The sequence below is a fragment of the Mirounga leonina genome, unplaced genomic scaffold (assembly GCF_011800145.1).
Source record: "Mirounga leonina isolate KUSES-001 unplaced genomic scaffold, KU_Mleo_1.0 Mir_150, whole genome shotgun sequence".
In the NCBI taxonomy this organism is placed as follows: Eukaryota; Metazoa; Chordata; class Mammalia; order Carnivora; family Phocidae; genus Mirounga; species Mirounga leonina.
The window spans coordinates 36426318-36452173 of NW_023270374.1; the positions used below are offsets into that span (position 1 = coordinate 36426318).

Below are 25856 nucleotides of genomic sequence, written 5' to 3' on the forward strand. Positions count from 1 at the left end.
TAAGGACAAGGATTCACGTGTTACTTGTGCAATTTAAGAAAACGTGGGGGTGAGTCACTGCCTAACGCCACAAGGCAGCTCTGTGTGTGGAAAAGGGAGCCGGGGTGGGACTGGGTGATGGGTGAGGCCGGTGATGGCCCTTGGGGACGAGCGCAAACACCTTTGGGGAGCGGGTGGAGAGGCGGCGGGAGTGTGGGTCCGCTCCACGCAGCTGGTGACTCACACACCCCGGCTGCTTAAGTTGAAACACTTGGCCTGGGAATGTATCTCTTCCTGCTTTGTGGCTTTCCCTTTGGCTACCAGTCTGGCCCAGAGCAGGCTGCTCCCAGCACCTACCCGTTCCCTTCTGCAAGCCCCAAATCTTCAGGAAGGAGCCAAGAACAGAGAGTGCACAGTCCTACCTCCAGAGACCCGGTCATTGAACGGATTTTTACCGAGTGCTTACTCTGTGCCAGGCACTGCTTCAGGCACTGGAAATACCTGTGGAGGACCAGACACATAGTATGGAGTTCACATTCTTGCGGGGACCATATGAAACACACTGCAAGTAACAAAGAGACAGCTAAATCTATAAATGCATAGGTAAGCGAATAAAGGATATTGATAAGAGTATTTACAGAGGCTAGATAACAACTTGATATGATAGATCAGGGGTCAGCAAACATTTTAGTTAAAGAGCCAGATAGTAAATATTTCAGATTTTTGTGGGCCACGCAGTCCCTTGCCTCAACTACTCAAATCTGCCATCAGAGACAATACTTAAACTAACAGGCATGGCAATGTTCCAGTAAAATTCTTCTCATAAAACCAGGCAGCAGGCCAGATTTGGCTCACAGATTGAAGCTTGTCCACTCCTGAGATGGAGTGAAACTGGCTGGGATGGGACAATATGAGGTAAGGTGGTCAGGAAAGGCTTCTCTGAGGAGGTGACATTTGAGCTCATCCCTAAAGGATGCAAAGAAGCTCTCCATGCCAAGACTTGAAGGAAGTGTGTTCCAGGATGTGGGAACAGCAAGAGCATTGCCCCAAGGTGCAAACCAGCCTGGTGCATCTGAGGAGGTTAAGCCCATGCAGAGCGGGCATAGTGAGGGAGGGAGAGGTTGGCTTTGTGACCCAGGGCACATCATCAATCAGGGTCCTGGCAGGAAAGAGATGGTAGTCTTACAGGGGAAACGAAAGAGAGTTTAATGAAGGTACAGAGGTGGGGACTTGGTAAAGGGAAGGATGGTGAGGCTCTCAGAAACTACCACCCTTGGAAGCTGTACCGTTCTAGAACCCGGGGACATCTACAGCCACCATGAGGGGGCCACCCAGCCAGACAGGAGCTGTGGCTGCTGGTAATGGAATGTAGCCTCCGCCAAGTAGCCCAGACGGCTGCAGGAACAAATATCCTGACATCTCTCTCCTCTCCCACTTTGGCTTGCAGGCCAGTGCCTCCCATTGGCTGAGCCCGACTAGAAGTCAGAGGCCAGGGGAGCCAGGGTGATACAATTCATGGAGGTACGAATTCCTGGGAAAGAGAAGGGCAGAGAATGATCTGGAGGGGACAACAGGGAATACTAAGCCCACAGGGGAGAGAGCTGGGGTTTTACTAGAACTTCGATGCGGATGCAGTTGCCAGATAAAATATGGATTACTCAGTTCCATTTGAATTTCAGATAAGCAACAAATATAGGTTTAGTATAAGTATGTTTAGTATAAGAATGTCCTAAGGACGTACTTAGACTAAACCCATATTTGTTATTTATCTGAAATTCAAATGGAACCGGGTGTCATGTATTTTTATTTGCTAAACCCTGGTGACCCTGGATGGGAAATCCCCAAAGGAATTTGAAACCAAAGAGTAACATAATCTAATTTAGGATTTAATAAATACTTTGCTTATAAAAATCAAGAAAATTTTAGATGGCTAAATGTAAGAGGATTCAGGGGACATATAAATAAGTTCCGGGAAAATTTAAACACATTCACCACGTGAAGTTTCCATCCACCAGGGAAAGCAGTGGATGCAGATGAGAGCCCGGGCTGACCCCCAACTGGCCAGGGGGAACCTCGAGTTGTCTCTGCACTTGCTTGTCTTCACTGTGCCGAGGCCTTTCCTGCTTCTTGAGGCCTCTTATGCCCAATATCGGCAGTCCTTCCTTTCCACACCCCCACGTGGAAAGTAGGTCACATGGGTTGTTATGACGCAGTCATCCTGCAGGTGTAGAAACGGAGGCTCAGAGAGGTGAAGCAATCTACCCGAGGTCACACAGGAAGGCAGCAGGAGGACCACGGTCTGCACGGCTCCCAAGCTCCTCCCCCTCTGCCTTGCTGCTCTCTCTTCTGCCCAGCGGCCAGCGTGCCGTAGGCCTGTCTATCCGCGCTGGGTGGGCGCTCACAGACTCGGGTCTCGGGAGCAGGACGGGCGCCCCAGGGGCAGCCGCCGGCCTCCGTGCCTGTCGTATCTACGCTGGAGCCGGGCGTGCAGGTGGCGGACCCTCCTAGCCTCCTGGGCGGAGAAGAAGGAGGCGGCGATGGTGTGTCGCAGGCGCCGGGCGTAGGTCTCCAGCAGGACGGTGGCGCCAGCCGCCAGCTGCAGGGCCCCGGCGGCCAGGGGGGCGGCCGTGTGGGGGCGCCGGGCGGGCAGCAGTGGGCAGCCCGGGGAGGTGAAGCGGAGCTCCCACTGGAAGGCGTTGTGAGCCGAGAGGAAAGGGCTCTCCAGAGGCGGCTGGTTGAAGAGGAAGGGGATGAAGCCCAGGACCGTGTATGAGGCCTTCAAAGATGGGGAAAAGGCCAAGTGAACAGACAGACACTGCAGCCATTCCCTGCCCCCCACCACTCGCGGCCGCTGGCCCCCCTCTGTAAGATGGGCACAGAAGTAACCCAGCCTCCTGCCTCCTGGGCACCGAGGAGTAGCAAATGACATCAGGAGTCTGAAGCAGGCCTTCTGACAAACAAAAAGCACAGTGCTATTACATTCGGAACACAACGCTTTAGAGAAAACAAACAGTGCTACGGGCATTTACTCTCTGCTAAGCCCTTAGTGAATACCTTAGATGTCTTTTTCATCAAATACACACGATCCTCTGAGTTTGAGCCCAGAATGAGCCCCACTGAAAAGATGGGAAGCCTAAGGTCACACTAGGATGTGGCCAACCCCGGGGGGTCAGTCCCAGCCAAGGTGTGTCCCAACACCCTGCTCCCAAGAATTAGGCTCTACAATTCCCTTGGGGTATCTTTTAAAATCAGAATGAAGGGGCGCCTGGGTGGCTCAGTTGGTTAAGTGACTGCCTTCGGCTCAGGTCATGATCCTGGAGTCCCGGGATCGGGTCCCACATCGGGCTCCCGGCTCGGCAGGGAGTCTGCTTCTCCCTCTGACCCTATCCCCTCTCATGCTGTTTCTCTCTCGCTCGCTCTCTAATAAATAAATAAATAAAATCTTTAAAAAAAATCAGAATGAAAACGAACTTTTAAGTTGAAGAATACGTTTCACTTCATAGATCACACTGTCCCTGATGCGACTATCAAGAGCAGCCAGGGGCCGATACCTAAACAAATGACACGGCTATGTTCTAATAAAACTTAATTTACAAAGCCAGGAAGCCCACAGGGTTTGGCCCTGGGGAACATAGTTGGCAGACGCCTGATCTAGATCATTCGTAAGCCCTCCTCCAGTCTGATACATGCAGCTGTGAGCTGTTCGTGATAACCACTACTGACTGGACCTCTCCCGTGTGGCATGGAGCTCCCTGCATACTTTTACAGAGGACCACATGTTAAGACTCACAATAACCCGGCAGGGTGAGGAGGATGGATCCAGTTTGTACAAGTGAAGAAAATGAAGCTAGGACACCTTGCCACTTAGGAAAAGAGTGACCTGGGCGGGGGGGTGCGTGGGAGGGTGTCAAATTATTTTCAAGTTGTTGGGTATCTGGATCCTCATCTGCCACGGGGGTGAGAATAGAACCCACTACATTGAGCGAGTCTGTCTGCAAATGCTCCAGGATCTCCTAGCTTCTCCAAGGGCAGGGTCTTGAAACAATTGCAAATCGAGTGGTTAACACACCCCGCCCCCTCCTACAAGGAAATGACTCTAGTCCCATCACCGCACTTACATCATACTTGACCGTGAGCGTGATGGGCACGGCCGGCAGCTTCTGAGCCCAGTCCACGGCTGCCTGAGCTAGCAGAAAGGCCACGTGGTCTGTGGCCACCATCACGGCTGTGGCCATCAGGAACAGGGTGAGCAGCCCCAGCCTCAGGAGGCAACTCAGCAGCTCCCCCTGGGACAGCCTCGGCCGGGCAGCCCAGAGCAGCCAGGCTGGTGGGGAGGCCACCAGGTGTGTGGCCTGGGCCTCCGCCAGCTGCCAAGCCAGCTGCCGGCTCACGTAGATATTGTCAAACCGCAGGTCAGTCAGGTAGCGATGGAGGTACCAGCCCGAGTCCACCAGGAGGCCCAGCATAAAGAGCCCTGCGACCACCTGCTGGGTCCCCAGCACGGCCGCCCGGGCCAGGGACTCCAGGCCAGAGAAGTCCTCCAGCACCTGCTGGGTGACCCTGAGCATGTGAAGGCGGAACACTGAGCCGTTGCCCTGGGCCTGCAGTGTCCAGCCCTGGCTGCCCGCTGGGCCAGCAGCGCCCAGAGCCCGGGACGCCGCGTGCAGCCGGTGAGTGGTGTTGAGCAGACTCTCCAGGGAGCCCTCTGTGACACATCTCAGCACCTGCCCCGCTGCGCCCATATTGGCCAAGACGTTGGGCACCACGGTGACGCCCAGCGTGGTGGTGCTCCAGGACAAGAGCAGGCAGCGGCCCTGCTCCGTGCCCAGGGTAGGGGCGCTGAGTGCAAACAGGCAGCGGGCAGGGGGCACCAAGCCCAGCACCAGGAAGACCAGGAGGCCCCAGACAGTGGCCACTGTGGCCGAGGGTCCCAGAGGATAAAGCAGCGAGGACACGAGCCAGTGGTGCGTCAGACCTGCAGCAGTGACAGCCAAGCAACCGCACAGGAAGAGCTGGGTCAGCAGCTGGCCACAGCTGGTTGGGACCGGCTGAGAGAAGGCGACCCAGGCGGCCTGCAGGGGGCCGAGGGCCTTGCAGAGCCCCAAGTGCCAGAACCTCCACCTGCACACAAGGAAATGGGGGGGTGCTCTTTCAGGAGGATGACGGGTTGGATGGCAGCCCAATGCCCCTGATCCACAAACCCTTCAATCGTTAACGGGCTCCCCCTGAGCCACAGGGGTTGGCAGTCTTCCCCTGTGGGCCAATCCCAGTAACTCACCCTAAAGCCACAGGACCCAAGCGGAACTAGTCAGAGGCTGCCCTAGGATTATCCTCACTGGACTTGTCAGGGAAGAGCCCAGTTCCTGGGGATGTGCGGATGGATGTCTGGGCTGCCTGGGTCTGTAATTCCAGGTTTGGGAGGGTGCCTTGCCCCAGGGAATGAAAGAGTCATGGAGAGAGAAGCGCAGATGAGAGAGAATAAGAAAGAGACAAACTTCAGGAGAGAGAGAGAGAGAGAGACACTGTTTCCCCTGAATTCACAGTCTTGGTTGGCTTCCTGTGTCATTCTGGACGTTCCTTCTCTGTGGACCTCAGGGTCTCCTCTATAATTTGGAGGCATGGGGAGTGGATCCGTTGACCACTCGGGAGCTTTTCTACTCTGTTGTCCTTATATTCATTAAGCAACTACTATATGCTTACTATTAGAGAAACAGGAATGAATGAAACAGACAAGAATCCCTGCCCTCCTAGAGCCTGCGTTAAAAAGTGATGGCAGAGGAATTCGTGAGAAGAGGTTGGGTTCAGGATACATTCTGTTGGAGGAGCCAACACAACAGGCAGTCTGAGAGGAAGAGGGAGATCAAGGATGACCTTGAGGTTTGGTGCCTGAGCAACTGAAAGCACCCAGGTGTTGTCCGAGATGGGAAATAAATGACACGTAAAATCATTGATTTATAGATGACATTTAAAGCCATGGGGCAGGACAGGAGACTCCCCGGGACGGTGCGTTGGTGGGGAGGAGAGGCACTCAAGGACCAGAACCCTCGCCCCAGGCTGGGAGGTGAGAAGGAGGCTGGGGAAGCCGGCCAGTACAATGTTCCAAGAGGGGGGTCACCACATATGTCAAGTGCTGCTGATGGATCAACAAGGCTGAGGACCGAGCAATGACCGTTGGCCTGGAAACTGCCCAAGGGTAGCTTCGTGGCATCTTGGGCCAAAACCTAACTAGAGGGGGCCTGGGAGAGACTGGAAGGAGTAGAACGTGAGACAGGAGCGTGCTGAACCATGTTTGCAGTAAAGGTGCACAGACAGGGTGCCTCGGCCGCTGGGCGGGGTGGAGGGCGCCGAGATGGGAGAGACTCTAACAGGTTTGAAGATGGGAGAGCCAATCAAGAGGGGGGCTTGGATGAAGGGGAGGCCCCCTGGAGCCATCTTTTCGGTGGTGGTGGTAGCCGGTAAGATGGACAGCACAAAAGGAGGGGTGGGTGACGGGCAAAGTGTGGGTGCCAAGTCTCAGTTCCTCTGGTGCACAACTGAGAAGTGGTTAAGGGCATGGCCTCCAGACTGCCTGGGCTCAAATCCCTGCTTCACCACTCACCATCTGTGTGACCTTGGTCAAGTTTCTTAATCTCTCTGTGCCTCAGTTTTCTTATTTCTATAAGACCTGTAACTCATGTCTGTAACATGGCGGAATAGAAGTAGCATCTCGTAGGGTCACTTTGTGTCTGGGACAGAGTAAGGAGCAAGTCACCTGTTATCTGTCACGAGAGCATCAATACCACCAGGGGAGGGCCTTGGTCTCTTGTGCTCACTGAGGTAGCCCAAGTGCCTGGAATGGTGTCTGGCATGTAGCTCCCTAAATGTTTGTAGGCTGTCCTAGGATTGCTTCTGTTTGCTCAGGGTGGCAGGAAAGCGAGGTCAGCGTTGATGGAGAGCGTGCTGGAGGAGGCAGTGGGAGCTTGAAGAGGAAAGAGAGGGGGGAAACTAGCTGGGCAGGAGGTTGGGAGAGTTAACGAACCAGGGCAATGCTATCCAAGCTGGACAACACCAAGGACCCACTTGCGTCAGAGATGATGAATGAGGGCCTTTCTGGCCCCTGAGGGCATTTTCATTTAGGACTAAACCTCCTGCTATTGTAATAATGAGTATTCGGGGCATGCATGGTAGCCGTTAAAAGAAGAGCGAATAATACAAATGATAGGGGAAGGGAAGCCAGCTCTAAGTCATGCTGGAGGCCAAGGCGTGGGGGAGTGTTGGGAATGACATGGAAAGTGGCTGCCATCTGCTGAGGGCTTACTCCAAGCCGAGCACGATGGCAAGCCCTGTGTGTGCATTTTCTCATTCAATTCTTTTTTTTTTTTTTAAGGTTTTATTTATTTGTTAGAGAGAGATAGAGAGCACAAGCAGGGGGAGCGGGAGAGGGGGGAGCCCGATGCGGGGCTTGATCCCAGGACCCTGGGATCATGACCTGAGCCGAAGGCAGACACTTAACGACTGAGCCACCCAGGTGCCCCTCAATTCTTACAGCTATCTTGTAAGAATTATTACTACTCTCCTTCACAGATGGGGAAACTGAGGCTCAAAGAGGTGGAGTTTACCCAAGGTCACGCAGCTGAGGAATGGCAGAGCCTGAGGCTAAGCTCATACCCATCGTGCCTGACCAAGGACTGTTTTCTTGCCTGTGGTCCCAGTGTCCAGGGTCTCCAGACCTACCTGGTCCTGGCGTGGTGCTCGGCGGTCCCACGTGGAGCCCTCATGCTTCCCGAATAGCTGTGGGTCTGGATCAGGGCAGGCAGGCTGAGGCAGTGCGGGCAGGTGGGCAGGAAATGGGGAGAACTGTATTCTCTAGAACTTGGGAAAAACCCTCTTGCTTCTGCTTTCTGGCTCTTAACTAAGCCCTCCTGCTGGCTTTGTCCCGCCCCTGCCTGGGCCCACTTCCCAGGGGGTTGGGCAAGCTGCCTCATCCTCTTCCGGCAAGCAGGGGTGGGTGCAAGTGGGTGCAAGGTGTCGGAGGAAAGAGCGTTTTCCAAGCAGTTATCTGTGATCCTGAGAGCAGGAAGGTAGAACTGCTCCCATTTCACAGAGGAAGAAACTGAGGTTCAGAAAAGCCATACCGCTCATTAGTGATAGTGCCAGGACTAGAACTCTGCTTGGCTTCCCCTTGCCCTCCCCCTCCACAGTTGTGGGCCCCTAGAGGAGCCTGATCCCCAGCTGTGAGCAGTGGGAACCCATAGGAGACAGTTGGACCTCGCTGAGACTCTCTTTCAAGCGTAGTGGCTCCCATCTCCTTTCTAGCTGGCTTTCTGTCTTTAGCTTTGTCCCTCCCTACCTGTGTGACCTTGAGCAGGTAACCCCATCAGTTTCCTCCTTTTAAAAGAGAGAAATGATAGTAACAGTTAACATTTATGGAGTACTTGCTAAGTATCAGACACACTTCTTGTTCTTTTTTTTTAAGATTTTATTTATTTATTTGAGAGAGAGAGCAGGAGTGGGGAGGAGTGGGAGAAGTAGGAGCCCAATGCAGGGCTTGATCCCAGGACTCTGGGATCATGACCTGGGCCAAAGGCAGTGGCTTAACCGACTGAGCCACCCAGGTGCCCCACGCTTCTCAATAGTTCTTTTTGAATTCCCTGAATGCTTATTTCCAACAACCCTTTGTGGTAGGTACTGTTATTTCCATTCTTCGGTTCAGAACACTGAGACCCAGAGAATTAAGTCCCTTGACCAAGCCACTCAGCTAGTAAGAGGTAGAGCCATGACTTACAGCCAACGGTCCTGCTCCAGAGTCAACTGGTCAGCCACTGGGCTCTACTGGTGTGGAGGGAAGGGTTCACAAGACTCGTGTTACCTTCAGATGCATCTGGCACTGCAAACAGTAGGCATTTAATAAGTGTGAGGTCCACACACCCTGCTGCAGCATGTGCCTGGCAGGTACACTTCCAGGCTGATTGGAAAGCCAGTCCCTCTCTGGAAGCAGACCCTCCCCCCCGCCCCCCTCCTCTCTGTGCTTTATCTCTGCCAGTAGGCTGCCTCCTCCAGGAGCCCTCCGCTGTGCCCCCAGGCCTCCACCCTGCAGGATGGAGGGGCCAGTGAGGAAGGGCACACCTAGGTGGTGCTCCAGACTCCCCATCCTTTTCCGTTATAAGGACATGTTGCCTGGGTCACTTGCTCAGGCCTGAAGGAGGGTGTTCTGTGGCTCAGATAGGGGAAGTGACATTCTCATGGTCACACAATCGAATGAGACACTTGGGGCCCTCAGAGAGCCTGACACCCTTCCCAGATCTCAGGCCCCTCCAGGAAGCCAGGCCAGGCACAGAGCGTCTGCAGAGAACTGAGCCCAGAGTAGACGGGGAGCAGGAGCCCCGGGCGCCTGCAGAGACCAGCCAGCCGAGGCAAAGGAGCAGAGCAGACCGGGATGGAAACAGCGTAAACTGCCGCGTGTAGACCTACTCGGAAAGGACAGCTTCGGCCCTGCTCCGGTTGAGGGTTGAAGTCCCTTGAAAAGAGGTCCGACATTACCAGATTTTCCAATTATTCCAAAAATGCCAGTCATTCCCTTTTTTATGTAAAAGTCTCCAAGTTTTTAAAGCCAGCATTAAAAAAAAAAAAAAAGGCCTCTGGGCCGGCCAATCTTACCAAGTCTGTGGGCCAAAGCCAGCACGAGGGCCCCCGACTTCCAGCCTCTGCAGGAAGCCTCAGCAGGGCTGGTGCGGGAGCTGCCTAGATGTCCGTCTGCACCGTGGGGGCTCTGGGCTGGGGGTCGAAGATCTGCACGGGAAAGCCAGCTTTGCCACTTACGGACAAGACACTGTCCTTTTCTGAACTTGTGTGGGCTTTGCTATCATGAGACTACTAATATCTCCTTAGGGTTGCTTGAGCATTCAGTGGAATAATGTATGTAGAGCATCCAGTAGATAGATACACGCTCCTGCCCTCTCCCGCCTGGGCTGACAGCTCTGCCTAAGTGAGCCCCAGGCTGTTTAGACCTGATTATAGAGGCTTCTGTGACGCCCACTGGGCCAGATCCCTGGCCAGGGTCCCCATCACATAGGGAACTTTAGGGCATTGTGCCGGTCAGAGGGGAGCGGGCCCGGCAGGCACCCACCAGGCTTTGCCTAGTTTCTGCAGTGGCCCCAAGACTGGTTAAGGACCATGTTGGTCATTTCCTGAAGACCTCTGGTAAATGTGTAGGATTTGGGAGTTTGGTGGTATAGGGAAGGAAAGGGCAGAAGATATTTTTGGCTTTTCTCAGCACATGTAGGCAGTCACTTCTGCCTACATAAAGCTGGCCTGGCTCTAAATCCCACAACATCCGGAAGGGTCTTCTGAATCATCCAAAATAGAATCAGCTTTTTGAGGGGAATTTCTGGGTAGAGGATTCAGAACCATAAGACAGTATAGGAAGAGGAAGTGGTAAGCCTTCAGATCTACGATCAGCATCGGAGGTCCAAAGAATATTGGAGTCATTGAATTTTATAGCCCGTGGGCATAGAATATTGCCACCATCCACTCAGCCTGAGAATATGGAGAGTTGGCTAAAATCTTACCAAATAGACGATGCTACCCAATAGAAACAGAATGCGAGCCATGTATATAATTAAAAATTTTCTAGTAGCCACATAAAAAAGTGAAATTTATTTTAATAAAATTTTTATTCAACTTTTAATAAAAGTTTTATTCAACTTAATATATCCCAAACAGTATCCTCTCAAAATGTAATCAATATAAAATTTACTAAGGGGATATTTTTTCTTTATTTTTTGTACTCAGTTTTAAAAACCTGGTGTTTTGGGTGCCTGGGTAGTTCAGTTGGTTAAGCGACTGCCTTCGGCTCAGGTCATGATCCTAGAGTCCCTGGATCGAGTCCCGCATCGGGCTCCCTGCTCGGCAGGGAGTCTGCTTCTCCCTCTGACCCTCCCCCCTCTCATGTGCTCTCTCTCATTCTCTCTCTCTCAAATAAATAAATAAAAAATCTTTAAAAAAAATTAAAAAATAAAAAATAAAAATAAAAACCTGGTATTTTTAAAATGAAGAGAGTCAGTATAAGGCATTAAGGAAGGGTGGGGACTGTGGCAAACAAGAGAGTTCACCTATCAGTTTGAGTTTTCCCTTCACCACTACTCAGCTCCAAACAATTGTTGCCAGGTAACGATAGGGTCCCATGTTGCCAGAACTTCTGGTCTTTTCTTTTCCAAGAGAAGCACAAATCAGAGTTTTAATGTGAAATTTTCTGAATTTAAGAATATTAGCAGGGCACCTGGGTGGCTCAGTCGGTTGAGCGACTGCCTTCGGCTCAGGTCATGATCCTGGAGTCCCGGGATCGAGTCCCGCATCGGGCTCCCTGCTCGGCGAGGAGCCTGCTTCTCCCTCTGACTCTCCCCCCTCTCATGTACTCTCTCTCATTCTCGCTCTCTCAAATAAATAAATAAAATCTTAAAAAAAAAAAAAAGAATATTAGCAATCAATTAATAGTTTAAAACTCGGGTGCCTGGGTGGCTCAGCCATTAAGCATCTGCCTTCAGCTCAGGTCATGATCCCAGGGTACTGGGATCAAGTCCCACATCGGGCTCCCAGCTCAGCAGGAAGCCTGCTTCTCCCTCTCCCTCTCCCCCTGCTTGTGTTCTTGCTCTCGCTATCTCTCTCTCTGTCAAATAAATAAATAATTTTAAAAAAAGTTTAAAACTCATGAAAGGTGTCCCAAAAATCCTGATTGTGAGATGGATGCAGACCTGGGGACCACTAGATTACAAGCTCTGATTTGGTCTAAACCTTCCCTGCTATGTTTTCTCAGTTTGCCCCTGCAGACCCTGTCTCCACTCTTCTCCTCCCTGCCCTGAGCCCTGGGGTTAGACCTGGATGCGCAGCCTCAAAGAACTCTCCTATATTCTGGCTTCTGTGGGTGTGATGATTAGCTTTCAGTGTCAACATGGCTGGGCCGCAGCCTCCAGCTATTTGGTCAAACATTATTCTGGATGTTTCTGTGAGGGTGTTTTTGGATGAGATTTACATTTAGATTAATGGAGTTTAAGTGAATCAGATTGCTGCCTCATAATGTGGTGGGCCTCATCCAATCAGTTGAAGGTCCGAATAGAACAAAAGACTGACTTCCCCTGAGCAAGAGGGAATTCTGCCGGCAGATTGCCTTTGGACTCTTGCCTGGGCATACATACATATATATTCCATCCTGTTGGTTCTGTTTCTCTGGAGAACCCTGACCAATAAGGTTGGGTTTGGTCATGGAGAGTGCCGGCAGGAGAGCCGAAGGAGGATGTAGAGAAAGATCCAGGGCAGCTTTCCCCTTTCAGAGTCATCAGGGGCTGTCTTGTAAGGAATAAAGGTGCCAGCCCCACATGGGCCTCTGTCCCTCAGAGCCTCGGCTGGGAGGTGCTCCTCCCTCCCTCCACCGAGGACTCACATTTTCCCTCGTGGTTTCCCTTACCCTCTGCCCACACCTTGGAACTAGACCCATTACTAAGCTGTCCTCAAATAACTAGTCTGTGTGCTTACTATTGCCTTCTGAGACCGGGACCCTGACTCTATGCACCCTTATCTCTCCAAAGTCCAAGACATAAAGGACCTGCCTAAGGTGACACAGCATGTTACGGGTAGAGCAAGGAGTCCAAAGTGTCTCACTGAACCCCTCGTTCAGTGGCTTTTATTCATCTTGTTTTTCATCTGCCATCACTGCTTCCAACCCTCTGCCCGCTTGACTCTGTAAGTTCTTGATCTATGTGCCAGACTATGTATGTGTGTATCCGAACCTTCCGTATACCTGTTGTTCATCACTTCTGTGTGTTGCTGTGTTTTCCATAGTGAGCTTCCCCATGTTTCACTTAAATGCCATCACTCCCACCCCCTGAAGGTCACCTAGTGGCCTCCAGCTCCTGGGTACCTCCAACAGCAGTGGCCCAAATATCCTCCTACATCGTCTCCGTAGGGACTATGGGACAATTTTGCTGGGATATGAACCCAGAAGTAGGAATGCAGGCAATGAATTCTCCTAATTACTGCCATGTCGCTTGCCAGGCTGACCGTCGGAAGTAACAGTCTCCCCGGCAGCACAAGAGGGTGTCTGTCTTCTCCTGTTCCATCATCACTTCTTGTCCGCTTGCCTAGTTTCTGCTGGTTGGACTGGTGTGTTGTTGCATCTTGGTTGAACTTGCATTTATCTGATGACGAGTGGATTCGAGCATGTCTTTATCAAGCTCTGGCCATCTTGACAGCCTGCTTTAAAATGGCACGGCTGTATCTCGCCCTCATCCTGCTCGCAGGTGTTACGGTACGAGCCTTCCAAAGAGAGTGACCAAGCCTCTTCCCATCTCTGTATGAGGATGTCACTCTTCCCACGAAGGAGTGGAACCTAGTTCCCTCCCCTTGAACCAGGCCAACTTTTGACTTGCTTTGATCAATAGAATGTGGCAGAGTTGAATTCTTAAACTCTCAAGCCCAGATTTTAAGCTTCTGCTTTTGCCTTCTGAGAAGCCCACTGTTGGGTTCAGAGGTTTGGGTTAGACTCCCTGGAGGCTCCACAGTCATCATGGACGTTCAAGTTCCAGCTAAACTCCCCGCTGAGTGACCCCGGCCACACCATGTAGAGCAGAGACAAAACAATCCCTGCAGAGCTCTGTCTAAATGCAGAAACATGGCATGCCTGGGTGGCTCAGTGGGTAAAACGTATGACTCTCGATTTCAGCTCAGGTCATGATCTCAGGGTCATGAGATCGAGCCTCGAGTCAGGATCTGCACTGGGCATGGAGCCTGCTAAAGATTCTCTCTCCCACTCCTCCCTCTCCCTTTGTTCCCCTCCCCTGCTCAAAGTCTCTCTCTCTCTCTAAAAAAAATTTAAAATGCAGAAACATAAGCCGATAAGTTGCTGTGTTCTAGGGCCTGAGTGTTGGATGGTTTGTTATATAACCACAGTAACTAAAACAGGTATTTTGCTTTGTGTTTGTTCTTTCTGACTTCTGGATGTTCCTCTTGTATTCCAGACATGAGTCTCATATATATTTCCAATGATCCTTACCACCCATGCCACCCAGCTTCCTCCCATGCCACCGTGAGCACGTGACTGACTCCTTCTGGTCTCATTCTAATACCACCTCCTCAGAGAAGTCCTCCCTGACCACCCTGGTTGAAGTAACTTCTGAGTCAGTTTGTCACATTGTCCAATTTCATCTTCTTCTTAGCCCATATCATGACCCAGAGTCATTTTATTTGTTTACCTGCCCACTGCCTATCTCCTCAGCTAGCATGTAAGTTCCATGTGGATGTGGACAGTGAATGAACACATAATCAGGTTTTAATAAATATTGTTGAATGAATAAATGGAAGAAGGAGTGAGCAAAGAAATGAATGGGACAGACCATGGACCAGAGGGCAAGATTGCTTTCTCATAAATTTTAGTATAGATTCACTTATCAAATATTTACTGAGCACCTGTTATGTGTCAGAAACCATTCTAGGGGCGCCTGGGTGGCTCAGTTGGTTAAGCGACTGCCTTCGGCTCAGGTCATGATCCTGGAGTCCTGGGATCGAGTCCCGCATCGGGCTCCCTGCTCGGCAGGGAGTCTGCTTCTCCCTCTCCCACTCCCCGTTTGTGTTCCCTCTCTCGCTGTGTCTTTCTCTGTCAAATAAATAAATAAAATCTTTAAAAAAAAAAAAAAAAAGAAACCATTCTAGGTACGAGAGTTATGGCACTCAACAAAATAAAGTTTGTATTCTGATAAGTTGGTATTCTAGAGGGAGAGAAAGTTAATAAACAAGAAAATACATGATCCAGTGGCCTGGTTTAACACTAAGAAGGAAAATATAGTGGAGTAAGGAGATGGAGAGTAATGAGAGCAAGATTTTACACCAGATGGTCAGGGAAGAGTCTCTAGGGAGGTGACATTTGAGCAGAGAACTGAATAAAGTGAGGAAATAAGCTCATAATTGGAAGCAAAGTGTTCTTGGTAATGGGAACAGCATGTGCAAAGGCCCTGAGGCAGGGCAGTATAAGCATGTGGTTGGAGTGCAGAGGGGAGAGCAGTAGGGAAGTGAAGTCAGGGAGGTCAGTTCCGTGGAACCCCCAGCTCAGGAATTTGGCACCTTAAGGCTCTCTTATGCTGGGGTGCCTGGGTGGCTCAGTCGTTAACCGTCTGCCTTTGGCTCAGGTCATGATCCCCAGGTCCTGGGATTGAGCCCTGCATTGGGCTCCCTGTTCTGCGGGAGGCCTGCTTCTCCCTCTCCTACTCTGCCTGCTTGTGTTCCCTCTCTTGCTGTGTCTCTCTCTGTCAAATAAATAAATTAATTAAATCTTAAAAAAAAAAAAGCTCTTTTATGCCCAGAAAGCAAATAATCTGTAGGCCCAGTATTGATTAACACTCTTTATTTTATAGCATTTTCAATCAGAACTATTTGAAATCACGATTCATCTGGTTACAAGTAGCGTGGGTTTCTCTGCGGATGGACTTCTCCCATCCCCTGTTCTCCACGAGTGCTGCTCCCAACCGCCATGGGCTGCAACTCTGATTGAATTCTAAAGTACTCACGTGGGAAGAGGTGAAGCCCATCCTCCAACTTGGGGGCTCCTCCTCTCTCCTCCCCGCTGCTCCCAGGGAAACATCCATGACTCACTCGTGCCATTCTGAGGACGAGTTCAGTCTCTGGGTGCCGCCGTCCCAGCCCCTACTGCCCAGGGAACTTCATCCCTCAGATACGCAGGAAGGGCAGACATGAGGCTTCCAGACCCCCCACGGGCACCTTAGCTGATGCTGGGTCACTCATTCCATATCCTGAGCTCCTGCTGGGCCTGATACTGTGCTGTTCACTGGGGATGCCCAGATGCTTCTGCTGGAAACAAGGAGGGATCAGATCTTCTAGGACAGCCCCCACCAGCCACTGGCTCAGGGGAAGTCTCCGTTGGCCCCCTCTGCAGAAGAAGGTTACGATATTTTGTCTGCCTGAGAAATTTTACCCTGGCCTTTTATGAGGCCTCAATGTATCTTCTGACTTTTTTTTTTTTTTCCTCATTCCTGAAAAATGTGGCCTTTGCTAATTAAACATGCTTACCCCTCGGGGTATGGGTAGGGAGGTAAAGACCAGCTGCTGGAATAAGGAGTAGCGGGCAACCACAAAGGCCCCCGCGGGCCACACGTAGGAGAGTCCTTGCTGAAAGGACGGTAAGGCCAGGGCTTGGCCTGACCCCAGAATTATGGTCAAACGGAATCAGATTAAACAGGAAAATCCTAAAAAGCTTAGGTAGAGATGTCAGCTGGGGGTTTCTAGAACTCCCCTGGTGTACTCAGGCCCCCAGAAGCGCAGCAAGGAGGATTTGCACAGCCTCCCTGTCCTCAGGAGGTCATCTGTCCCTCCCCTGTCTCCAGGGATTGAAAGTAACCCCGGCTGCGGTGTACCGATAGGGGTCATATTCAAACAACGGGCACAGAATGGGCGCCGACCGAGCAGGACGCACCGTGGTTGCAAACAGCTGGTACGCTGCGTCCCCAAAAGCCTCCCCGAGGAAGGTGACATCTAAAGGCAAGATGATCTCTCCAGAGTGTAACCTAAAGTAGGCCATGGGGGATGTTAGCAGTGCCCACAGGAATTGATGCCCCCCCATTCCAACTGTTTAAGTCAAATGCCATATTCCAGATTTGCTTCCTGTTGCTGAAATAGGGCTCTCTTGCATCCTAGCCATAGAACAGCTCAGAGATAAAGGAGCTTGTTTTTCTGGCAGCAGATCTGGGAGATATCTGGGCCCTGACCTCCATGAAAGAGAAGGAGAAGGTGTCCTAGATAATGAGCCTGTGGGCCCAAGTGGACCACTGGAGGTCACTCTTGCTTGCTGCACACTGGATCACAGAAAAGAACGGCTCGATTGTCCTGTAGAGTCCTAGCAGCAGGTGATGGCAGAAGCCTTCTGGGAGGGCCCGGCCCAGAGAGAGTCCCGGAGGGGGCACTCAGAGGGTCCGAAATGTGTCGTTGGCCAAAGTGGATGGCAGTGCTGTGATGTTGGCTGAGTGGATGTCGGCCCAGTCCGGGAAGGTGCCCAGCTGGAAGATGGTCTGTGCCCAAGTATTCATGGCCAAGCTGAGCAGCAGGACACCCATCAGGTTCATCAGGAGGCCTGTCCGCACCTGAAATGGAGCCCAGGTGAAGGGAGGGATCAGCTCAGAGCCCATTGTACAGATGGGAAAACCCACGCCCAGAATCAGGAACTCACTCACTCAAGATCTCCCAGCTGCGAAGTGATGGTTCCAAGACACAGATCCAGGCTGGTGTATGCCCAAGACCCTTCCATCTTTACGCACCCTAGGCTGCCCCTTGGAGAGCTAAAATGTCCCCATCCGCCGAGTGGTTCTAGGGGCCAGGCACTGTGCTGCGTAGGTGTCGTAGAGACATGCCATCCCTATGACACCCTCGAAGGGGGATTATCATTACTTCCCCTTTACGGACGAGGAAAACGAGGCTCCGAGAAGTGGGCTTACCCAGGTCACACAGCTTGAAAATAATCTGGTTTGATCGATAACACACGTACACACTCACACACACACTCATACACACTCACTCACACCTATCCACACTCCGTGTCTACTTAAGGCTATACTTTTTTGTTGTGAGGAATTTGTCTTACGGGAATTCTGACCTTTTTAAGTAGCTAGAACAAGTCTGCCTGTTTGCTTTTTCCCCAGGCTAACCTCTTGCGCCATTCAGTCCAAACTTGGGCTGAAAATCTGTTTCTCATCCGGGTTTTCTGGTTGTTTGACCTTAGCATTGCTCAGCTGTGAACTGCGTGGTGAGAGAGTCACTCCCTTTTCAATCCCTTTTTGAATCTATTCCTCCCACAGAAGGTCTCCCTTAGGTGCTGTCATGCCCTTAACACTTCTCTCTTCCTTGCCAATTGCCCTCCTGAGCAAGCAGGGGTTCAGAACCTTCTCCAGGTCATCGGTTTCAGGGCAAATGTAATCATTTTGCTTTTTTTGTCTGTGCCTTTTTTTTAGACTTACCTTCTACGGCGTACAATACCAGTTTTCCATGCCCAGATGCGTCAGAAACTCTTCTCTTTAAATACTCTTATTTAAAGTGTTTTAAAAAATGTAAGTTGAGGGGCGCCTGGGTGGCTCAGTCAGTTAAGCATCTGCCTTCGGCTCAGGTCATGATCCCAGGGTCCTGGGATCGAGCCCTGCATCGGGCTCCCTGCTCAGCAAGGAGCCTGCTTCTCCCTCCCCCTCTCCGCCTGCTTGTATTCTCTCTGTGTCATGTAAATAAATAAAAATCTTTTTTAAAAAAATGTGAGTTGTGGGGCGCCTGGGTGGCTCAGTCGTTAAGCGTCTGCCTTCGGCTCAGGTCATGATCCCAGAGTCCTGGGATCGAGCCCCGCATCGGGCTCCCTGCTCCGCGGGAAGCCTTCTTCTCCCTCTCCCACTCCCACTGCTTGTGTTCCCTCTCTCGCTGTGTCTCTCTCTGTCAAATAAATAAATAAAATCTTAAAAAAAAAAAAAATGTGAGTTGATTTAGGAGAATTGTTACATCAATATTGCCACGGATGGCCCGCAGAAAGGGCGTCAGTCGTGAAGGGAGTACGCCCAGTGACAAGGTCCAGCTGCCTTATGCTGACCTGCCTCTGCAGAAGAGCCCTGGTGACTTCGGGGGATCGGAAGGGGCCTGGCCAAAGCTTTGGGGTGCCTGGGAGGAGGGCTGGGCTCCTGGGAGCCTGGCTCCAAACGCCTGCTTTGTCCCACATTCGTCATGTCAACGACCTCCACCATCACTCTTGGGAGCAGAGCCTACAGGCGGGCACGTGGATCCAGCCTGGCTCTGACACGTCTGCCCCTCTGTGCCCCCTTGTATCCCTCGGCCTCTTCCCGTCCCTCGCGAGGTCTCTCCATTTCTCTCACTGTCCCCTTGTTCTCAGGACGGGCCTTAGGTCGCATCTCTGCCCTCTTGCTGCCTTCCCTAAGCGGCCTCCCCGTTCCACACTCAGCCCCAGCCCCCAGCGATCCACTTCACCCTGCAGCCACAGTGATCTTGGAAAGGCAGGAGTCAAACCACGTCACTGGGAAGTAGGGAAGCTGAAGGGACTCCATTTTAGAAAGGCTCCGCCTCGGCTGTTTTCCTGCCAGGCCCCGTTTACTCTTGTTCCATACTTTGCCCCTGAATAAGCCAAAGAAGCTGTGTTCCCACTTCGAGGGGGAAGCAAGAAAGTGAATTAGTCTCTGAGTTCTGTCCTAGCCCCTAAACACCTGATAACATCTAAGAAGAGCCAGATCCCAAACACATTCCAGGACATCAGCTTCCAACAAACCCCGGCTGACGGTGGCATCCATACCCCGACCTCCAGTGATTTCTGGAATAGCCTATGGTTCACCTGACTCTCCCTTTGATGGGACCCTACCGTGGATTCCTGAAGGCAAACGATGTTCCTTAGACCCTTTCCCAATGTGAACCCCTAACACCAAGCAAGGATGAGACTCATTCTCTCCTCTCCGAGTCTCCCAGACACTCCATCTACTACTCTCTGTCTGTCACTCACGCTATTCAATAAACTCCGTTTTCACTTTCTCTGGCTCACGTTTGATTTCTGTCCTGCGTGAAGCCAAGGACCCTCTTGGCTGGTCCTGTGGGACCTTCCCCTGGGTTCTCGGACCCCGCCTGCCTGCATGGATGGCCCTGCTCAAATACCTTTTAAGTCTTTCCACTGTGAGCCGCATAAGATCCCAAGTCTGTGCCCGGCATGCTCTGCACCCTTCCCCTCCCCCAGGCCTCTGGCCTCATCCTCCCAACTCCGCTCCAGGCACACCAGCCTCCTCCTTCTCTCTCTGTTTGCTCTGTGACCTCTTTCTGTCTCTCATTCTTGCCCACCGCCTCCCTCCCTTCCCCTCCGGTTTATCCTGCTTGAGTCTCTGAGCCTGGAGAGACTGGACCAGGAAATGGTTTACACCAGCTTAAGATTTGCATTCCCTGAGTGCCCCCAGGCAGCCAGTGGAGGGGAAGTGGCAGGGGAAGGCAGGAGGAGGGAGGGAGGAGCAGGTTCAGCAGGCGAGTGAGGGGAGAGGGACCTCTCCAGGCCCCCCAGGGTGCGAACTGCTGCTCGTCTCTCCTACAGATTCCAGGCACGGAGCCGTTGGCTGAACAAATAAGAAAAGAGAGCAGTGCCCAGAGAGAGAAGGAAGTCCCTTGTCCCTGAAGTGGACTCTGGAAAGTCATCACTAAGGCAGTGTTTCCCGAAATTGTCGAAGCATAAGAATCACCCCAGAGTGTTTGCTAAAACCAACCTAGATAGTCCGGCCCCCACTCCAAATGACTTATTCAGAGACTGGGGGGGGGGGGGGTGGTGGAGGAGCAGGGGCCCTGCCCAGGTGTCTTGCCCAGCACCTGCTGGCCGCCCCCTCTCAGGCCTCTGCTAGGTCGAGCCCCGACTCACCATGTCTTTGACCAGCAAGTGTCCGGAGGCGAAGGCAATGGAGTTGGGCGGTGTTGAGACCGGGAGCATGAAGGCATAGGAGCAGCCGACTGTGCCGGGGATCATCAGGTACAGGGGGTGCACTCTCAGGCGGATGGCCTGGTCCGGGTGCAGGAGAGACCACGACAGGGAAACAGAGAGAAGCCACCGCAACAGATGGAGATGGTTGAAAGCCACAACCACAGACAGAGACACGACGATAGAGACGTACAGACAGAGATGGGCAGAGCGGCCAAGAACAATTGCAGCGGACGAGGAGACAGGTTTAGGGACACACAGAGAGACATGCAGCCAGAAACGCAGATCCACAGGCAAAAGCAGAGACAGAAACGAAGAGAACCCAAACCAAGAGACACACAGAGAAGACATTCCCAAGGTTAGTGACATTCCGGGGCCACAAGCTTAGGCTGGGGAGATTTTTCTAGAACACACCTTCTCCAGCCTGAGAGTGTATCATCAGACCTGGAGGACTCGCTAAAACACAGCTTGCTGGCCCCACTTCCCCCAGAGTTTCTGATTCGGCAGGTCTGGGGTCACCCCAGGAGCCTGCATTCCTCATAAGTTCCCAGCTGAGGCTCTAACATACCGAGTCCCCTGTCTGGTCCTTCCCTCAGCCAAACAGTCCCCATAGCCAGTCCCCGGGCACCTTTAGTTGGGGCATCACCAGATTTTGGAGACACAGAGAGTTCGAGATTGCATCTGTTGAGAAGCTTTTCCCAATTTCTAAGACTGTGTGAATCAAATGCATCTGTGTGTTGGCCTCATTCAGTGGGCTGGTTTGTCACCTCTCCCAAATGATGTATTCATCTACAATTCATTTTGTTCTCCTCTCTACTACTGTATTTAAGATAGGACATTTTTTGGCCCCTCGAGGGAATTTTGATAACCCAAAGGATATACATTTTCTCAAAAAGTGCTAAATTCACTCCCTGACATGTAAAACGTTTTGGTTTTGATGATAAGCACCATTTAGAACACTGTGCCATTCACTAGTGTCTTCTCCAGCAAAAGTTGCCCCAACAGACCTGGCTGGGTCCACGCTTCTCCTCCCCGACACCCCCCAGCGCCCCCATCTCTCTCAATCATCTGCTCCCTCAGATCCTGGGGAAGGGTGTGAGTCAATCAAATCACACTTGGCAAGATTTGGGGACCCCCCACCCCACGCTACTGGTGGGGGTGTAAAATGGCATGCCCACTTTAGGACAATTTGCCCACATCTAGCAGAATTATAAATGCACATGCTCTTCAATCCAGGGATCTCATCCAGGCATGTAAGCAAAGGTGCACAGACAACAAAGGGTCCAGGAGGTTTTGCTGGTGACAGCAAAGTTGGAAGCGACCTACGTGTCCCTCAGGAGAGATCTTAAATAGACCCACCGCTATCCACTCGTAACAGAATATCCTCTAGCCACTGAAAAAGGATAAAGTACATCTCTGTATGCTAACACAGTGTGATCGCCATTACAAATTCATGCAAAAATAAGCCAACTGAAACCAAAAAAAGTGGCTCAGATAAGTGGGCCTGGTATATCACCGTTGACATACAAAGCGTGTAGTTGCCACACTGATTTAATGTGATCAGTTCTGGATTCTATTAAGACAATCATATGGCTTGGTCTTCTTTAATCTATTTAAATATAGACCTCTGCTGATCGCTCCTAGTGTTAATCGGCTTTGAAATTCTGAACACAAACTCTATTTGATCATGATATATTGTTCTTTTCACATGATTCTTAGATTTATTTTGCATTTTATTTATTTGCATCTTTGTTCATGTGTGAGATGGAGTTGTGACTTTTTTCCCCCTTTGCTGTCCTGCTTTGGTTTTGGCGTCTGGGTTTTGTTCGCCTTACTCCTGGATTGGATGGCTTTCTCCATTATTATTTCTCCATTATTCTGTGCTCTGAAATAGTGTGAGTAAGGTGGGAGCTAGCTGTTCTTTGCAGGTTTGCTAATTCTCACCTCGCCCACCCTCTGAGGACTGGCTAGTGATTTTTAGCGTGGTGGTCTCAACGGGGGATGGTTTTGTCTCCCCCACCAGGGGACATTTGCTGAACATCCTACAACGTACAGGACAGCCCCCCTTCCGATAATTTTTTGGCCCCAAATGCCAATAGCGCTGAGAAACCCTTCTTTAGAGGGAGCTTAGAACTTCATCTACCATTAGAATTTCTCCTGTGGTTATTTGTCTACTCAGATTTCCTACTTTGTCTTAATCCACATTTGAAAATTTGTATTTTCCTTGGAAAGCCCCCAAAGGAAGAAAATTTGGTACACTTTGGAAGTATTTACTCTGCGTATTTCTTAAAGAAAAAAATCAGGGTCTGACACTTGCGTGCATTTTGGAAGAGAGCAAAGGCCCCTGTAGCCGGGACGGAGCTCCTCGTGGCGGGGGAGAGATTTCTGAAGCCTCCCCCCCGCTTCCCACTCTCACCAGCTCTGCCAGGACAGGCAGGAAGATGATGATAGTGGCCGTGTTGCTGGCAAACTCGGTGAAGAAGGCGATGACAACAGTGATGAGCAGCACGGCCAGGGCCGGGGGCATGTTCTCCAGGGGGTGCAGCTGCCCACCGATCCACGCCGACAGCCCCGACTCCTGCGGGGGGGGGGGCATCTGTTCACACCCGCGCCCGGCCCCAGCCGCCATCCCCAGGGGCTGGGTCCAGGGGGGAGGTTAGGATGGTCCACCATGAAGACAACAGTGACAACCATACTCCTTCACAGATGGGGAGACTGAGGCTCAGAGAGGGTCAGTGACAGGTCCAAGGCCACACATTCAGCCAACTGGCGTCAGCTTCTCTGCTTCTTGAACTGCTCTCTACTCCAACTCTGTAGGGCCAGGACCCAAACCTCTTTGTTCCCCAAATAATCCAATTGGCTCTAGCACCCCTAAGCTCCAACTTGAGTGAGAGAGGAAAACCGGACCCTCCGTGGGTGGTGATGAATGACAAAAATATTAACACAATTGTGTATACAAAATATTCATTAGTAATCTGATCATTATCATATAATAATATATACAAGATATACTATATATCATCTATAAAACCTTTATCAGATATACGTTAAATACAGCACTATCAAAATGATTATCAACAATAAAGATATTTGTGAGTAATGATAAGGATGATTATTACAATGATAATGCAACATTGTATTATTACTTATTTTATCGTAAGAATCATCACCCCTGAGGCTTTACAGGTTGCTTGGCTCCTGCATGCATTACCTCCTAAACCCTTCCCAGCCGTTCTGGAAGGCAGACATTTGTCTCTGTGTTACAGGGAAGGAAACTGAGACTGGCAAAGTTTTTGTGACTTGCCTATGGCCCCCAAAAGTAATAATCTGAGATATATTTCACACTGAGGGCCATGTACTTCTTTTTTTTAGATTGTATTTATTTATTTGAGAGAGAAAAAGCATGGGCGGGGGAGAGGCAGAGGGAGAAGCAGATGCCCCACTGAGCCCAACACGGGGCTCGATCCCAGAACCCCGGGATCATGACCTGAGCCGAAGGCAGACGCTTAACCAACTGAGCCACCCAGGGCGCCCCAGTGCCATGAACTTCTGTAAGCAAACATGGGCCTGCAAAGCTCCTGATCACTTGGGCACCATCCTCTGGATGCACCAGTCTGTCACTGCCCCCCTTAATGAAGGGTGATGCCCAGAGCCGACGACAGCCCTCCAGGACAGAGAAAGACAGGTTAGATCGTTCCCTCCCTGGCTCCGGACTCTACCCCCCCATCAGTGTTGCAGAATTCTCTCCATGCTCTCTCTGCTGACTTCTCCAGGAGTTACTCTACGTAGGAGTATTTAAATACTTAATCAAGTGTGTGCTTACCATAGCCCTTTTAGCAACCCAGTATCCTTTGATCCTGATACACTTGGGTTTTTCAAAGAAACTTTATACATTTCTTTTATGTTTGATAGAAATGTTACTGCTTATCTAGAACTTAAAATTTCATAATGGATTCTAGAACACAGCATACTGTTTTTACATAAATAAAATACTACACCTGGGGGCGCCTGGATGGCTCAGTCGTTATGTGTCTGCCTTCGGCTCAGGTCATGGTCCCAGGGTCCTGGGATCGGGTCCTGGGATCGAGCCCCGCATTGGGCTCCCTGCTCCGCGGGAAGCCTGCTTCTCCCTCTCCCACTCCCCCTGCTTGTGTTCCCTCTCTCGCTGTGTCTCTCTCTGTCAAATAAATAAATAAAATCTTTAAAAATAAATAAATAAATAAAATAAAATACTACACCGGTCCCCATAATTTGACTTAAAAGTTACCTTCAAGGAACGAATAATAAATGCTTAAAGATATTTTTCCCTAGAAGAGTCTTTGTAAAATTTAGACGCTTCTTTGTTTGTCTGATAGCCTAGAAATGATGGTGCATGGCAGAGTCAAGGCCCCAGCCCTTCCCCATCCAGGGAATCTTTCAAGGGGAAAATGGGGCCACTGTTTTTTCCCAGAGGCCACAGCTCTGGCTTAGAGACTGATGGCAGTTGTGTGCGATTTAAGGGAGAGGGGCTGGAGAGAGGGAATATTAATGACTTTGGTGAATGAGAAGCCAAGAGCTCCCCTGTGGCCAGGCCTCTGGGTGGCGGGCTTCCAACCAACGTCCCAGCACACTCGGGTCCTTGGCTCAGCTTCCGCAACCGCAACCAGAGGGAGGTCTGGCGGCGTCAGGGGAGAGAACCCCCTGCTGCCTGGGGTTCTCTTGGGGACTCCCAAGGGCTTCACCTGCCCTTTCCCATTCCCTTAGGTATTGGAAGCTCCGTTTCCTTGGAAACACACCGCCCCACAGTGTTCCAGGGACTCTAGAACCAGCAACAGGCAAGGTTGGACGCCGTGTGGCCAGAGGATGAGGAGAAAGGGCCCCAGAGTCAGCGTAAGCTTGTTTCCCACCTTAATCCTTCCGAGCCGTGTCATCCTGGGCAAGTAACTTAACCTCTCTGTGCCTCAGTGTTCTCATCTGTAAACCCGGATATAACAGTGCCTATCCCCGAAGGTTATAACTGGGAGAAAAGGAGCAAATCTACAAAGCAGTTGGAAAATGCCCCGGTACCTGGTGACTCCCCCCAACACGCCAGTTGTCATTATTAGCTTCAAGTCACAAGAAGCCAGAGGTGGCGAAACACTCAGAAATTGCCCAGGGCGGTGGTTGTCAAACTGTGTTCCTTATGGCCCCCAAAGATGTCAAGAGGTGCCTGAGGCCACATTGCAGGATGGGAGGGGAGAGGCTTGACAATCTTTAAGAGACTCGTAAAACACAGTAGGCTTGGCTGTGTGTATACAACTCTGTATAATAATTCCTAGGGAGAGAGAGCCAGTGAATTTGGTTCAAGGGAAGCAAAAAGAGAGGACTTCATGCACATGTGTGAGCATTCGGACAACCATACTGCTTACAAGCTGTTGACTTCGGGCAAATTGATGAA

General features: G+C 51.1%; 2 protein-coding genes across 4 annotated transcripts in view; both read right to left on the reverse strand.

Moving 5' to 3' along the window:
* Positions 1 to 1910: 1910 nt before the first annotated feature.
* Positions 1911 to 16537, reverse strand: OCSTAMP (osteoclast stimulatory transmembrane protein). Its single transcript, XM_035005633.1, is given in 7 exon segments — positions 1911 to 2266; positions 2268 to 2398; positions 2401 to 2755; positions 4098 to 5100; positions 7693 to 7757; positions 16030 to 16128; positions 16433 to 16537. Coding segments are annotated over 7 exon segments (1908 nt in total). The 3' UTR covers positions 1911 to 2116.
* SLC13A3 (solute carrier family 13 member 3) overlaps positions 15375 to 25856 on the reverse strand; it is a 44563-nt gene continuing 34081 nt past the window's right edge. For all 3 annotated transcript variants that reach the window (XM_035006471.1, XM_035006469.1, XM_035006470.1), the window contains 3 exons: positions 22857 to 23018; positions 20384 to 20521; positions 15375 to 17096 (listed from right to left, as the gene is read on the reverse strand). In XM_035006471.1, the coding sequence (XP_034862362.1) occupies positions 16920 to 17096; positions 20384 to 20521; positions 22857 to 23018 (477 nt within the window). In that variant the 3' untranslated portion in view covers positions 15375 to 16919. The remainder of the gene's footprint in view (positions 17097 to 20383; positions 20522 to 22856; positions 23019 to 25856) is intronic.